This window comes from Eptatretus burgeri, chromosome 4 (assembly GCF_056783735.1).
Source record: "Eptatretus burgeri isolate ZD-2024b chromosome 4, Ebu_testis_v1, whole genome shotgun sequence".
Taxonomy (NCBI): Eukaryota; Metazoa; Chordata; class Myxini; order Myxiniformes; family Myxinidae; genus Eptatretus; species Eptatretus burgeri.
Window position 1 is genome coordinate 71,712,473 of NC_140964.1, and position 16,764 is coordinate 71,729,236.

Genomic DNA, 16,764 nt, shown 5'->3' on the forward strand with positions numbered 1-16,764 from the left:
TCACACACGCGGGGGTACTCACCCGCGGTGCCTCATCCACACTCCGTGCCTCACTCACCCGCGGTGCCCCTTTTACACACGGCGTGCTGGGAAGCACACACTCCGGCACACTCGCCACCACACCACTCACACACGGGGTCGCTTCCACACACGGGGACGCACTCACACCTTGCACCACACACACAGGGACAACCACACTGGGGATTTGTGTCCCCACAAGGGTCTCCGGGGCCTCTATACCCCCCAAGCTCTCCGTGCACCCGTCCACAGCACTCCTCCCCTCGACCTCGCAAAGCACGACCGAACTCACCTGGTCGTGACTCGCCTCAAGGGGGCATACTCCCTCCCCTCGTTCCTGGAGGAGGCTATCCCGCTGCTCGCACCAGGTCCCTACACGCTCCGCGAGCTCACCCCCATCATCCTCCACTACCTCCATGTGTGTGTGTGCGTCACTTACCCCGTCTTCATCTGCAGTCTCTCCTCTATTTTTTCTGTCTCCCGTGTCTCTATACATTTATAAGTTTCTGTTGTCGTCACCTCGTGTCTCGTCTCACACGTTTTAGTCTCCCCATTTAATTTTTCCCTTTTGGTCACCGTCGATTCTTCTGTCACGACCCTCGCCCAACACGCCCCCCGAATTATTTTTTTACCCGCCTCCACCGCGGGCCTGTCAGCCGTTGCACCCCCTTCCAGCTCGTTTGCTCCCACACGTGGAGTCGCCATTCCCAGCTCCCTGGTCACGGCCTTCATGCCCGCCTGCAGGCATCGGCCCATGTTCTGCGTCTCACCCCGTAGCTCTTTCATTTCTTTTTTCATTTGCTGTGTATTCGCATCCATCGTCGTTTTCACTTCGTCTGTATTTGTATCCATCTTTTCGTTCATGCCTTTCATTTCGTTTTTCATTTCATTTGTATTTGTATCCATCTTTTCGTTCATTTGTTGTGTATTTGCATCCATTCTCGCTGTCATTGCCGCCAGCATGGCGAATAGCTGGGCCATGTCGGGTGCGCTTGGGTGAGTCGTTTCGGCAGGGATCGGGGAAGGGTTCTGGTGGTGAGGGGGAGGGGAGGTGTCATACACCGCGGCCGCTGCCGCACCTATTTCGGGCTCTGGGTTCAGTTGGACGAGTTCATGTTCCTGCACGGGCATTCCATCCTGGGCCATGGATCCGACACATTCTACATCCATTTCTAATACCCCCGGCTCCCGCTCGCCTTGAGACGCCATCTTGCTTCTCTTAAAGGGTTAATTTGAATCGCTCGTAATTTGGAGGGAATCGGGGGTCGCTTCTCTCACCCCTGGACCGATTCCCGTGAATTTAGCTGGAGACAGGAGAGCCCGTTTTCCTGTTCTCCGATACCAGTGCCGTGAGGAGGGCGATGAATTTGTATCGCACGACCTGACACCAGTGTTACGGATTCGCGCCCGCCGGCGTGCTGACGGCCACGTAACTCGAATCGCGGCACGTCGCCCACCGGACGGACAATCCAGTCGTGACCCTCTCGGACTAACGCCGGGAACCAGTCACGGGTGGACCTTTCGGTCTCACCGCGATCGAGCCAATCGGCCCCCGCGTGGGATAGGGTTGCTCGCCAAATTCGACCTACCTAAGTACCCACACGGAGGGTAGACCGGGCGATCGCACCTCGCCGCAGGTCGACTTCGGACACGGGCCACTTAAGCGACCCGTTCCGTACTATCGGGATAACCGAGCGGTGTTATTCGTCGACCTCGACGGTTCGATTAATTATCGGGCGTATTCAGCCCACTACCAACCCTTTACGTGAAGCAAGATGAGGATTCAATGAAAGAAATGACGAAGCGAAGCGGGAAACAGTTCAACACAAAGCACATTTATTCGCGATGAACGGAAAGCACACATATTCAATTCCACCAAAAGCACATAGAAAAGGAAAAGAAACACAATGCAATTTTACAGAAAAAGCAAATGTAAAAGCGAAGACACAATGCAGAGCTATCCGACTACCGAGCACACGGCAACACTTATACAATTCTACTTCACAGACGGCGCCGACAACACATACCCAAAACCAAGGAAAAGAACACCCTCAAGGATGAGGCGGGCCTGGGGCCGAGACCGGGTCGGGCCTACCCGTCTGGTGATGAGATGCGGAGCGGCGATGGTGCCTCAACTCCGCGGGCCTCGCGGACAGTGTCTGGTAGGGGGTGGGAAAAGGGGCCCCCTTGGTCGCACTATCTCAGCGCGGGGGGGGAAACAGGAGGGGGTTGCTGATGCTCGGGGAAAGGAGGATTTTTACTCTGTCTCGAGTCCCGCGACGAGCGTCTCCACCTCTACCAGGTCGCGCCGTCGGCCTCCCTGGTGTGCAGCTCCCGGCACGACGCGAGCACCCCCTCGTCTGCCTTCGCCGCCTCTCCACAGCTCCGTCCTCTTCGCTCCGACTCCAACGCACACGACGACGACGACCAACCCTCTTCGCTCCGACTCCAACGCACACGACGACGACGACGACCAACCCTTTTCTGACGAACGCAGCCGCTTATATAAGCCCCGTGGCTTCGCCTTTGACCCCCTGCCTTCGACCTTTCACCTCGCTCCCCATTGGCCCGAGAAAAAGTGGGCGTGAATGCATTTTGATCCATGAATTTGCATATAGCGACCGCCCTCCAACGCCCTGGAGGCGGGGCCAAATCGCCCCTCGCTCACCGATTGGACGGAACAAAAGTGGGCGTGTGTCGTTTTTGATCCGTTTTTGGAGCGGAAAATCCGTGGTTTTGGACACGCTGTTCGGCGCGCGCCCTGCACGAGTCCAATACCGGTACCCACAAGCGGCGCAAGAACGGTGGCGATGCGACGGTTGCGAGGTGTGACGTGAAGCGGCGCCGCGGTGGGTGGTTGATGTTGTGATGACTGTTGAGACGCGGTTGGCGGTGGTAACAATGGCGGTTGGTCCAAAATAAAGATAGTAAAAGAAAAACGGCTATCCTGAAGAGTCGCAGCACGCATGAATGACATTTATTCCCTCTAGACAACGGGTTTGGGCCTAACTACACATATACTTACAGAGATATCTCACCTAAGGGACCTGAATGGTGGTTTGCGAATTTGGTAACCACAACAATATATATATATATATATATATATATATATATATATATATATATATATAAATATATATATATATATATATATATATATATATATATATATATATATATATATATATATATATATATATATATATATATATATATATATATATATATATATATATATATATATATGTATATATATATATATATATGTATATATATATGTATATATATATGTATATATATATATATATATATATGTATATATGTATATATGTATATATATATATATATATATATATATATATCTATATATATATATATATATATATATATATATATATATATATATATATATATATATATATATATATCTTTATATTGTTGTGGCCACGGGTACCGAGACACCAGCTTGTCACTCAGGAGGATTAATCCCTGGTTGTCCTCGGTAGAGCCGGACCTGGGGCCACCGCTCACAAGTAACGTTGTGGTAGGTTGGGTTGTTTTAGAACCATGAATGCCACCCAGTCAACCACAAGTTCCAGTGTCTGCCGTCTAATTATTCCGTTTAACTCGCGGTTACGTGGTTACCTGAGTGGGGAGCGCACCCTCGGCAAAGCACCAATATTATCTGAATAGATTTTACTTAGGGCGGCCGAGCATTTTAACCGCTGGTGCGTGCCGACGATTTTTGGTCAAATCTGTGATAATTACCTCCCCATCCATCTCGGTTCAAACAATGCTAGACCAATGAAGGAAAGGACAAACACGGATAGGTTGGAAATCGACAAATAATTCATTAATGATAAAATAAATAAATAAAAATAACTTTCTATTTTCTGATGTAAATAAAGAATGAATTTCAAAGCAAAGTCAATCAAAATGCCAGTAAAGAGACAAAGAGCAGATGCTTAACGGGGGGTCAACTTACTTACAGCTAAGCACAGACAAGGGTACCCAGCAGATCATTCAGGGGGAGGGGAGGGGGAGAATTGTCTCGCTCACCAGAAAGTTGGCCGTGAAGCGAAAACGTCCTGAAATGCGTGCGTGCATGTCACGTCTGTCACCAGCACCCAGCTTTGCCGTGCACCCTCTCGCGGGGCAGCCTTGACCGCCAGTCGAAGTCTGGAGGGCACCGAGATCGTCCGTCATGGGTTTAGACCCTGGTGTTGTTGGTGACCGACCCGTACCTCACTTGTTGGCGGCGCTGCTCACACCCACACGCGCACCACATGCTCGCTTGCCCAAGCACTGGGAAAGACGAATTATTTCATCGGCGCTGGTCAGACACCTTCTTCTTGCTCGCTTATCCAGCCCTTTGCTTTTTCTCCTCATGCTTTTCTCTTCTCACGCTTTTCTCTCCTCACACTTTTCTCCCCTCATGCTTTTCTCCCCTTACGCTTTTCTCTTCTCTTTTCTCCTCACACTTTTCTCTTCTCACACTTTTCTCTTCACGCTTTTTCTTTTTCACTTTTTTTTCCTCCACGCTTTTCTCTTCAGAACGTACCTCTCGCTCGTTTTTATATCTCCGGGCCGTCTCCGTGGGGTGCCGCCCCAAGCTCACCCCACCCTACTGCCGCACAGTTACCATGACAACCCGTGCGCTCTCAAAAAATGTGGGCGTCGGAGCTCACGAAAGATTGTAGCTGAGGAAGAATGGGAGCGGGCTTCAGAGCTCATGAAAGTAATGTGTGTAAACGTGTCTGTCGTATAGAAAAAAGCTTCCCATAAGAGAGGGGATCTATGCTTTTCCCTTCTCAGTGCATCACATTTAAGATCCCATTAGACATGGGGATGGGGCTAATCTGAACATGCATTTAAGGAAATAACTGTCTGAGGACCTGGATATGTGGATGCATTCATCAGACAGGATTCTAAAATCCATAACTATATATATATATATATATATATATATATATATATATATATATATATATATATATATATATATATATATATATATATATATATATATATATATATATATATATATATATATCATCATCACACACACTGAAAACCTAAACATCTACTTTGGATCGTCTTTAAATAAGAACAGAGTTCAATTTGTTCGACCACTTTATTAGCGTGGAACGACAATAATCAAACAAGTATTGAACAGGTTGAAACACCCACAACATCCCTGGCTCCGGCTCAGGCTGCGCATGCGCACTGGTACAGGGGACCGTCGATATGTAGAAGTACCGTAAAGTACAATGTTCTCTATCTCCCTCCGAGTCTTTATTATGTTAATAGATAAAGGCTGAGAAAATATTAAGTTTAATGAATGAACAAAAGTTTATGTCGCCCATCGTGTGACTATTCCATGGAGTAGTCCTTGTGCCAGGCAGGCACGCTGGTCGCTCTGGTGGATCGGCGTTGACCTATTGCTGGTGCTGGTGGTGTCACATCGGGCCCCAGTGGGGATGGGGCTCTCGGGGTTTCAGGGGCCGATGGTGGCGTCTGAAGGATCGCGCGCCTCGGTGTGCCTCGTCCTGGTGCTGCTGGCGTGTCTGAAACGGGTGTCGTCTTCCGCTGGGGTGTGCATACTGATGTCAGTGCCGGCGTGGGCCCCGTTGGCATCGCAGATGTCACGGGTTCGCTGTCGAGGTCAGGCAGTTGCGGTGTTACAACGGGTGCAGGTACAGTGATGTGGGTTGCTAGATCATCATAGATAGACCGGGGTGGCAGCTGGTCATTGCGAACTGGGCTAAACTTGCGCAGGAATTTCCTGTTCCGAAGTGTGACTCTGCCCGAGCCGTCGATCTTGATCACGTATTGGTCGTGTTGGCGTACCTCCACGATACTGCCTGTCTTGTCCCATTTTTTTGGGTGGAATCCTGTCTGGTTCTGTACGCGGACTAGGTCCCCTACAGCAAGTGGCGGAAGGCGTTTGGTGTGTTCTGCCCAGGTGTCGGCTGTGCGGATATGACGTTTGCGGAGGGCCTCCTCCCTCGCTTTCAGGGTCTCATGCCAAGTGTCGTGCGGTCTGTACTTCCCGGGGATAATTGGGATGAAATCGCGTATCGGGCGGCCGAAGACACACATTGCCGGGGAGATCTTCGTGTCAGGGTCAGGCGTGTTACGATATTGTAGTATCGCTCTCTGCACAGCGTCAGTGTCAAGTTCTCCCTGCGGGCTGGTGTTGTCCGTGATAAGTCGTTTCATTGTCTTAACTCCAATCTCCGCGCGACAGTTGCTGTGAGGGAAGGCCACCAATGACAAGCGGTGGTGTACGCCCCATCTGTGCAGGAATGACCTGGTCTCGGTGGAGGTGAACTCCGGTCCCCCATCCGATGCGAGCACTTCTGGTGTCCCGTATGTCACAAAGACGCGACGTAAGTGGTTTATGAGTCCGGCGGCGCCACCCGTCGACTTTGAGATGATCGGCCAGTTCGAGTTTCTGTCCACCGTCACAAGGTAGTGTGCACCCCTGTGTACAAAGAAGTCCGAGCACACTGCCTGAAAGGGGTAAACGACCGGAATAGGTGGAGTTGGTGGTGCTCCAGGCTGTAATGGTGCCATCCGGTGGCAGTGTTCGCAGTTTTTCCGAGTGGCGCTGATGTCGGCCGACATGCCTGGCCAGAATACAGAGGATTCTGCGTGGGCGGTCATCATTGATACGCCCTGGTGGGCAGCGTGTAGGGCGCTCAGCACATCGCCGCGGAGTGAGGGTGGTATGACTACTCGGTCCTTGTATAGGATCACTCCATCTGTCGATGTAATGTTCTCGCGGTACTGGTGATAGTCGCGAATTGTCTCTGGCATCTCGATTTTTGAGTCGGGGATGCCGTTCATTGTCATTCCCTCCAATATGTGCATATCGCCATCGCTGCTGGTGGCTTCCCTGACGCGATCCCATGTTACTGATCGCAATGATTCGAGGCCCGCGGCACACCATGCCAGGTTGTCCTCCTTGACGTCGTCGTCATACTCCGGCTCAGTTTGGCGTAGGAGGGACAGGACGTCGGTGTGCGTGCTTGGTTGGAGGTGGGTCGCTATGGTGGCATTGTCATCTGGAAGGTTCATGAGTGGAGGTCGCGTGGTGCCGACCGGCCTGCGCGACATGGCATCTGCCGCCTTGTTCTTCATGCCCGGGATATGTATGATGCGGAAGCGATAACGCAGGGTCTTCTCCTTGAGGTTCCTGAGGCGGGGGTTGGGTATGTCGTCAAGTGCTCTGTCCGAAAGTAGTTTCAGCAGTGGTTTGTGGTCTACCGCAACGATCAGGTTCTCGCAGCCCAGTACGAAGTAGCGCGCCTTGTCCAAGGCGTCCGCGACTGCGAGAGCCTCGCCCTCTATGGGCGCGTATCTGGATTCTGCCGCGTGTGTAAATCTGCTGCCGACCAGGGTTATTTTCCATCCATCAGTGCAGCAGAATGGTCTAACTGGCACGCATCGGCAGTGCTTTTGAAGCAACCAGAATCCGATTCCCTCCTTCGACCAGTCCGTGGCGATGCATGTTGGCTTAGGTTTGTCAAATATGCGGACACCGTGTTCGATTTCTTGTACGATCACGTCTTTCGACTCGCGGAATATGTCCTCTAACTCCATGGACCACTGGAAGCGTTCTCCACTTTTCAGGAGCTTCCGGAATGGCTGCATTCGTTCGGCCATACTAAAGGCGTATGCCACCTGGTTGACAAGCCCGAACCACGATCTGACGTCGGTGATGTAACGCGGTTGTGGGAAATCGTGGATTGCTTCCAGGTAGCGGCTGCACGGTCGCACATCGGTCATGGTGATGGTGAAGCCCGCGAAGTCCACCGTGGGTGCGCTGAAGACAAACTTCTCCGGGTTGAGGATGATTCCATTCCGGCCGCATATATCCAGCCATTGGACCGCCTGGAAGTAGCTCCCCTCAATCGTGTCTGACCATAGTAGCGTGTCATCTACGCACTTGGTCTTGTTACCAATGTCCGCGACGATCTCATCGTATCGTCGTGAGTCACCGTCCCCCGATGCCATATACCCTTGTGGGGCAGATAGGTACCGGTAGCGCCCCCATGGAGTGATGAAGGTCGTCTTGTGGCAGTCGTCCTCGTGTAGGCGGACGCTATGGTAACCGTTCCATGCGTCGAATACTGTCTTGCGCTTCCCGTTAGGTACGCGTCTCGCCTGGTGGAACGGGGATTGGGTGTGGTGGGTCTCGCGGAACGCATGCTTGTTCAAGGCCTGAAAGTCGACGGTGCGTCGCGGCTTGCCATTCTTTTTCGCGCAAATTACCATGCGGTGACACCATGTCACCGGCGTGCCGACGGGTACTTCCTCCAACACGCCGAGCCGAACGTCCTGGTCGAGGCCTGCTTTTACCTCATCTTGCCAATGTATGGCCACGGAGATGGGAGTGTGATGGGCAACCGGTGTCGCGTTCTCACTGAGCATAAGACGTAGTGGCGGGCCGGTCATTCTCGGTAGTGGCTGGTGTGGGCACGTGTTGAATGTGCTCTGAGCATACATCCTGAGTAAATGTGACTGTAGTGCCTCTCTGTTGGCCTCGGTCGCTGGTATGGGGAGTGCGGTCGGCTTGGTCGGCGGCTCCGCGCGTCGCGGGCAGTCGCACAATTCCGAGGTCGGCTTGGTCGGCGGCTCCGCGCGTCGCGGGCAGTCGCACAATTCCGAGGTCGTCAGATTCACCTCTCCGAGTGTCGGGAATCTGTCCGAGATCATTCCCAGGTCCATGCAGGCCGCGCGGGAGAGGAATATGCGGTCTGAAGAGTCCGTCACGTACGCGATTTGGCGCGTCTCCAATCTCCGAGCGTCGTCACTGTTACCGGCGAATCTGACTACCACGGCTCCGAGGATACGAATTCCTTTGTTGTTTGCGGCCTTCATGGTCATGGATACAGGTATGAGGTCCTCGGTACTCAGGCCCATTTGTTGGACGACTTTAATGCCGATCAGGCAGCTCTGGCACCCCGTGTCTGCCATAGCGGGTAGGGTTACCGTGCGGGTGTGTTTCAGGAGGTTAAAACCCAGCGCTTTGTAATCCTTGCGCTTGTTGGTGAGAGTGAGGTTGACGTATGGCTGCGGGTCGGATATGCGTTTCATCCACTTATCGCACATATCATCGTACAGGTGGTGAGCGAGGGGAAGCACACGCATTTCGTCCTCTGTGCTGGCCATGGTGACCGTGCATAGCTCGACGAAGGCTGCCGTCTGCTCGTCGTACATCCCGTCGGTCTCCTTAGATGGGGGTCTTGCCGATCGGCCGCCCAGGCACGCCTTGTCGAGGTGATTCTGGCGGCCACACTTCCGGCACTTTTTACCGTATCCGGGGCACTCGGCGCGTCTGGCGCGCCATTGAGGCATTTTGCCGTGGCCCACCTCGCCGCAGTAGATGCATACTCCTTCGGGCTTGGCCTTCCGTTTTTCCGGCCTGGCTGCTACTCTGGCGCGGACGTCCTGTCGCTTTCCCCGCCGATACGAACTACTGATCGCGTCCGTGCTCTGAGTGTCAAGCAGGCGCGATGCCGAGCGTTTTCCAGACTCTTTGGCCTCGATATACTCTATCATGTCCTTTAATGGCATGTCCTGGTTCTTCTCACCGAGTAGGTCAAGTTGTATTGCTTGGTCCGCGATGCCACGGGCAACCACGTTGCGCAATATCTCTTCCGTGAAGTCGTTGACCTGATCGCACCCCGCCTTGGTGCACTTAATTTCATACTTGCACGTGTCCGCCTGCCCCTTGATGCGGGCGTGGAACGACCGGACGGGCTCCTCGTGTCCCTGCCGCATGTTAGACAGGGCCACTCGAGCTACCATCGTGTTCTCCGTCCGGACGGCGAGCGCCTTCATGGCGGCGAGGACATCTTCTTCATCGCTGCCCACGAGGCTCCTACCCGCCGCGCGAGTGAGGTCCTTTCTCAGCTCCTCCTCACAGCACTCCAGTAGCAGCGAGACTATGTCGGGTCCGACAAGCTTAGTACCTGTTTTGTATTCGCCCCAGCGGGTTATGAAGTACGACCAGGCCTCGCCCGTTCCGGCCAGTGCTATGGAGGGACGCTTGAGTTTCTCCATCTTGGCATTCGAGCTCGCCGCCCTGGGGGCGGCGACGTGAACAGTGGCGTGTATACTCAACATGGCCGCCACCACTGCCGCCTCTGTGTGTGTAGCCATATAGTCACAACCCTCGATCGGGCACTCTGCTTCAACCGGCGCCATAGGAACAGTTATTCTGGAGTAAACGTTCTATTTTCGGTGATCCACACGTGTGTACAGTGTCCTGGGGGCGAAGATTGGGTACAGTACCCGAGAAATCCAAACTCACTGTCGACGTTCTCGTGGTCCGTTTTCACCCAGTCGTGTCCTCCTCAGCACCGACGATCTTTACTCGACTGCATCAAGTTGTTTGATTATAAATAAGAACAGAGTTCAATTTGTTCGACCACTTTATTAGCGTGGAACGACAATAATCAAACAAGTATTGAACAGGTTGAAACACCCACAACATCCCTGGCTCCGGCTCAGGCTGCGCATGCGCACTGGCACAGGGGACCGTCGATATGTAGAAGTACCATAAAGTACAATGTTCTCTAGTCTTCAATTTTTTTTTCCAATCAAATCACTTACTGTATGTCCCTCAGGCATGTTGGAGCAAGATGGTCGCTGTGTACCCATTTGGCAATGTGAATGCATCGATGCTACTGGAGCTTCATGGGCACCTGGAGCTACCCAGTTAGGGCCCTGTGGAAATTGCACCTGCAGGAATGGTCGGCTCGAGTGCCCAAAGGGTGAAGGATGCAGACCCGGTGATTTGCCCCCAGGCGTAGGGCCATGTTCCTGGAGTGGCTGGTCTGCTTGGTCCTCCTGTAGTGTGACGTGTGGCCAAGGGCTACGCACTCGCTTCAGGTGAGTGTGAGAAAGAGCAGATTATAGTGTACACCTAATTGCCTTCTTCTCACCTCCATTCCCAAGATAAGCCTTAAAAGTTAGCTGTTGACCAGTGATATAAATGACCAGATTTCTTTGGTATATGATAGCAGCAGTAAAGAAAAGGTGCTTTCCACAGGTCTTCTCTTGCATCTCTGAGGCACCTGCAGTCATCAGACTGTGATTCTGAGCGCATGAAGACCAGACCTTGCAATCTTGGTACTTGTCTCCCTCTTTGCCCCCATGGAGAGAAAGAATGGGCCATCGGAGACACATGGTTACATGGTGAATGTACCCAATGGTAAGTTTTCCTCTTCAGTACCAAAACATTGATGTGTGGTATCAAGTACAGGGGACTATCAAATCGTCTGTTTCCACCACCTGACGACTTGCATGGCTGGATTTAAATGAGAACATTGACAACCCGATTTAATCCAGAGGGTAACTTTGAAGAAACATTTCATCTCTTGATTAACTTGTATTGTGATAAAAATTACTTGTCTTCAAAAGGAAATACACATGAACAAATACATTAATTTATATTACACACCTTATTTAAAATGATTGACTTGGTAGTGAAGTGTGTGAAGCGTTGTTCCATTGCCCCTGGAATGAATTTCATTGCCATACCTGCTCTGAAACCAAACCCAGAGAGCTGCGTACCTCCAGGTTTATATGCCCATAGAAACACCCCAGAAACACCACAACAACCTTCATAACGTTATGGGGCATCCCATACTATCCTGGTGAATGGAAACATGGCAAGATTTGTCAAGTTAGGTTCGGTATTTTGCAAGTGGTCGTTCTGTGGCAAAGTACGCATTTTCCATCGAAATGGGGATGATTGATTCATCAAATGGGAAATTGACTTTCAAGTCTCTGAAATCAGTAAATCATGAAATTCCTCAACTTTGGTGGTCATTCTGGTATAGATGCAATTGATCATCCCACATGTCTCACGCTTGGTGCATCTGTTCTTCTTGTGGGAAGTTGTAAGTTTTTTGTGCCTCTGCCGACAGTTGCCGGTGGAATTATTTTCTTTGCAAGGTCGATCAAGGTGACAGAGAAAGGGCATGAACTGACAGTATGGCAGTGGATATCTCTTGCACAGAAAGAGAGGGTTAATTGAATGGACAGAAAAAAGAGGAGAAAGAGGAAGGAAGGAAACATTGCAACCTGCAAATAAGAGGGTTCATTTCAAAAGGATTCATGGTGGTAAAAAAAATTGTGGGTTAGGATGTGGAATGGCATGGGATGGCTGTTCACCGACTGTTTGAAGCATTTCTTTTGAACTTTAGAACAGCGAGGCTCATGGAAAGGCAAGGTAGAACTGACAGTGGGACAAATATCAGGGGAATGGACAAGCAGGAAAAGAGGAGAGGGAGGAGGGGAGGAAGCACTGAGACTAACAATTAAGATGGTTGTATTCGGAAAGGTTGATGGTGGTAATAAAGTTCATGGGTCAGAATTGGTGATGACAATGGATGGTGGTGCACTGCTTGCTTCAAGTCCTGGAGGGAATAGTGAGACAGAACATGACATCTGCAAGATGTTTCCACAGATGAGGGGATCGAGGAATAAAAGGATTGAGGTATACAGTCATTCTGGATTTTGAAATTTTAACCAGAATGGGGTGATTAGAAAAATGCATGATGCTACCGGGAGTTTCTCAGGAGGGTTTGAGAATAAAGACAGCAGATGGAACAATGTTGGAGAACACTGTATGAGGTAGATAAGGGAGAGATCACCTACCTGCCTGTGATGTGGGAACAACAGACCCTGTGATTCGGCCTCATCAAGAAATACTTCAATCATTTTAAGAGCCTTAGATTCCACAGAATCTGGGAGAAACAGATGTGATGCTGGGATCCCAGTTCCGATTGGGCAGCAATATTCCGTTGAGCTACAGATAAAGGACTTGTTTACTGTGAGTTGCTCTGATTTTCCAAGGAAAGACTTGGATTGATGGAGGAAGTCAAGTTTGTGGCTGGCTTTGGAGCCAGCTTTGCTCCATGGTCGGTCCAGGAAAGGTCATGGCTGATAGTGAGGCTTAGAAGTTCAAAATACTGAACCTATTCCAGTGGGTGGCCAAATAAATACAGTCTTCAGAAAGTCTATATCCGCTTTGAAAATTTTCACCTTTTGTTGCCTAATAGCCTGGAATTAAAATGCATTAAATCAGACTTTTCTCACCTTTATTTACACATCGTAACCCACAACTTCTAAGTGAAAAACAAATTCTATAAATTTCAGAAAATTAATTAAAAATACAAAACGAGAATATCTTGGTTGGATAAGTGTCCACCCCCGCCCCTCCCCCCCATATGATAGCAATTGCATATTTGCACAGGTGTAACCAATAACCTTCAAAATCACATCCCAAGTTAATTGTCCACCACCTGTGTTAAATTGTGGTGATTCTGATTGTTTCAGAATAAAATCAGCTGTTCCTGTAGGTTTCCTCTGCTGGGCAGTACATTTCACAGCAAAGACTCAAACATGAGCACCAAGGGGCTTTCAAAAGATCTCTGGCATAAAGTTGTAGAAAGGCACAGATCAGGGAATGGGTATAGAAATATTTCAAAGGCCTTGACTATCCCTTGGAGCACAGTCAAGACAATCATTTAGAAGTGGAAGCCATATGGTACCACCGATACCTTTCCCAGATCAGGCCATCCCTCCAAACTGGATGACCAATCAAGGAGACTGATCAGAGAGGCTACCAAGAGGCCAATGGCAACTTTGAAAGAGCTACATGCCTTTATGACAAAGACTGGCCACTGTGTGCATGTGACAACAATATTGCAAGCACTCCACAAGTCTGGCCTGTACGGTAGGGTGGCAAAAAGGAAGCCATGACTCAAAAAGCCCACCTTGAGTCCCGTTTTGAGGTATGCAAAAAACCATTCTGGAAATTTTGAAGCCATGTGGCAAAACGTTTTCTGGTCTGAGGAAACCAAGATGGAACTTTTTGGCCAAAATGCAAAACCCAATGCAGCACATCACCCAAAGAACACCATCCCTACTGTGAAGCATGGTGGTGGCAGCATCATGTTATGGGGCTTTTTCTCATCAGCAGGGCCTGGGGCACTTGTCAGGATAGAAGAGACAATGGATGGAGCAAAATACAGAAAATCCGAGAGGAAAACCTACTGCCCATTGCAAGAAAGCTGAAATTGGGATGGAAGTTCACTTTTCAGCATGACAATGACCCGAAGTACACAGCGAAAGCTACACTGGAGCGGCAAAGGAACAAAAAGATGATAAATGTCCTTGAGTGGCCCAGTCAGAGCCTCGACCTAAATCCAATCGAAACTGTGGCATGACTTGAAGATTGCTGTCCATCAATGCTCCCCATGCAACTTGACTAAGCTTGAACAGTTTTGTGCAGAAGAATTGGCAAATATTGCCCAATCAAGGTGTGCAAATTTGTTGGAGACATATCCCATCAGACTCACAGCTGCAATTGCTGTCAAATGTGCTTCCACCAAGTATTAACTCACGGGGGGTGGACACTTATCCAATCAAGATATTCTGGTTTTGTATTTATAATTAATATTCTGAAATTTGTGGAATTTGTTTTTCACTTGGAAGTTGTGGGTTATGATGTGGAAAATAAAGGTGGAAAAAAGTCTGTTTTAATGCAATTTAATTCCAGGCTATATGGCAACAAAAGGTGAAAATTTTGAAAGGGGATGTGGACTTTCTATAGACACTGTAGATACATTGGTTCGTTTAATGAACATTCTGGAGCGATAGAGTTCAACTGTGAGATTTTTCCATGATTGAAGGACAGGTTCCATTTACCAAACCAAAGTCGAATTATTTCCATATCAGCAGAGAGAGACACATCTGCTGTCCACACAGCAGAGTGATGGGGGTACTGTATGACACAATGTAGAGTTCTCTGCAAATTGGGAGAGGGTTTTCCACAGCATCAGAGATGTCATTTATTTAGATGAGGAACAAGAGTGGGCCCGACACTCGCTTGGGCATTCCAGCTTTCACTTGGAGAGAAAAAAAAAACTAGTTAAAAACCATGATCCCAATTCAACTTCATAAATCTCAGTGAAGAGGTGAATTCATTCTTGAGCATCTTCCAAAAATAATTTCTATCAGCATTGTAACCTGATTACCACTTTTTGATGATTTTGGTTAACGTGATGAGATACGATGATTTGAGAATGGTAATTATGAGATTCTGATCAATTTGTGGTGACTTATTACGTTTTGCACATATTATTATTGCACAATCAGATTTTATTCTCATCCTTTAACAGAATTCAAGTATGCTTGTTAAAATCCGTATACTGTACCTTTACTATTACTCGTGGGGCATGCTTGCAGGCAGGAGTGCATCCTACGTGCAGACATAATAAATTTAGCTTTAATAGCAGGGGCTACCTGGTGTTGCCTGGGAGGTGTGGGGGGGTGGAGAGGTGGTCAGGAAAGGGGTGTTCCCGCACTGCCTGGCTCGGTGATCTTTTCCCACTGGGGGTTTAGCTATGAAAGAGTAACAAACAAATGCACAAACAAAATTATTTAGTTCCTGTTACACGAAAGGAGACAGAGGAGGGGAAGGGGGTGTTGAGGTGGGGGGAGTGTTTATGCAAATTATGTATGTGATCCTTTCATTTTGTTGACCTTTTGAGCAAATAGACGATTGATAACATCGATGATGGATGACCCTCTCCCCAGCATATTCATCTCTTAGTATTATATGGAACATTGTATCTATTGCATGTATGGTATGTATAGTACCTGACTGATTCAATGCAGTCCATAGAAGCGAGACCAACGGTTTTCTGTTCTGACACTGGGAGTTGCATCTTCTCACATACTCTGTTTTGTAGCCAGTGCACGCCAGAGGGGCCTTATTGCCAGGAGATTGCCTGTGAAGGTGAGTTTCCAAACTGAGGGAAACTCGGTGATGGAACATCAAGTGCAATAAAACATATAATACTTTTGTGTTGCATTTTGAATGTTGAATTTCATCGTGGGCGTGGATTCTATTTTTGTATGATATTATTGACACAATCTCTGCTTCTTTGGGTTTTGCACTCATTTTCAAATTGGTTATTGCTTATCCTCAGTGGATGGAGCATGGACCCCATGGTCACCCTGGTCAGACTGCATGGAAACCTGCGGAGGAGGCAGCCAGCTTCGTTCTCGTGCCTGTATTGATCCCCCACCTCGTAATAATGGTAGCCAGTGCATTGGGCCTGCAATGCAACCACGGAGCTGTGCTTCTCAAGCATGTCCAGGTTAGACGTGTGTGAAGGAAAAAATAAGGATTCAGCCTCCTCAAATGGCCCCCCTCCACCATTGCTGTGAACTTGATCATCTGCACAGTTTGTATCATCGTTGGACAAATCTGAATGAGATAATTTAACATTTTAGAAACAACAATGCAAAACCAAAGTATAAAATAGTTCTTATAATGGAGGAAAAACGTGTGTTTGAGGGGAAATGTTATGAGAGTGATGTAAAGGTGATGAGTGAATAAAATGATGGCTGCTGGCCAGTTTGCCAAAGGATTAGCAAGTGCATGAAACATCCTCCACATTTGCGAAGTGTGAGCTTAAAGGAGGATGCCTCAGTCGCATGATAAGTGCTTTGGATCCTGATAATGCAGGTGGTAAGTGGAAAACCTTGCATGATTTGCACCAGGGGGTAAATTAACATAACAAAGGGAAAGGTAGACCAGCAGAGAACATGAAAGCCTTTAAGAATTAATTGCCTTCTTCAAAATGTAAATCTTTTCTCACATTGGCATAAAGCAACAAAATAATTTAAGAAATGGCAGCAGGATCTGCATGG

The 16,764-nt window shown here is 48.9% G+C and overlaps 1 protein-coding gene across 4 annotated transcripts in view; it reads left to right on the plus strand.

Annotated features, from left to right (window-relative positions):
- Nucleotides 1-16,764, plus strand: part of LOC147028318 (SCO-spondin-like) — a 431,359-nt gene that overhangs the window by 319,912 nt on the left and 94,683 nt on the right. For 3 of the 4 annotated variants that reach the window (XM_085878618.1, XM_085878617.1, XM_085878616.1), the window contains exons 89-92: nt 10,659-10,923; nt 11,084-11,245; nt 15,798-15,844; nt 16,038-16,208. In XM_085878618.1, the coding sequence (XP_085734744.1) occupies nt 10,659-10,923; nt 11,084-11,245; nt 15,798-15,844; nt 16,038-16,208 (645 nt within the window). The remainder of the gene's footprint in view (nt 1-10,658; nt 10,924-11,083; nt 11,246-15,797; nt 15,845-16,037; nt 16,209-16,764) is intronic. The other variant, XR_015057517.1, reaches the window with a different exon arrangement.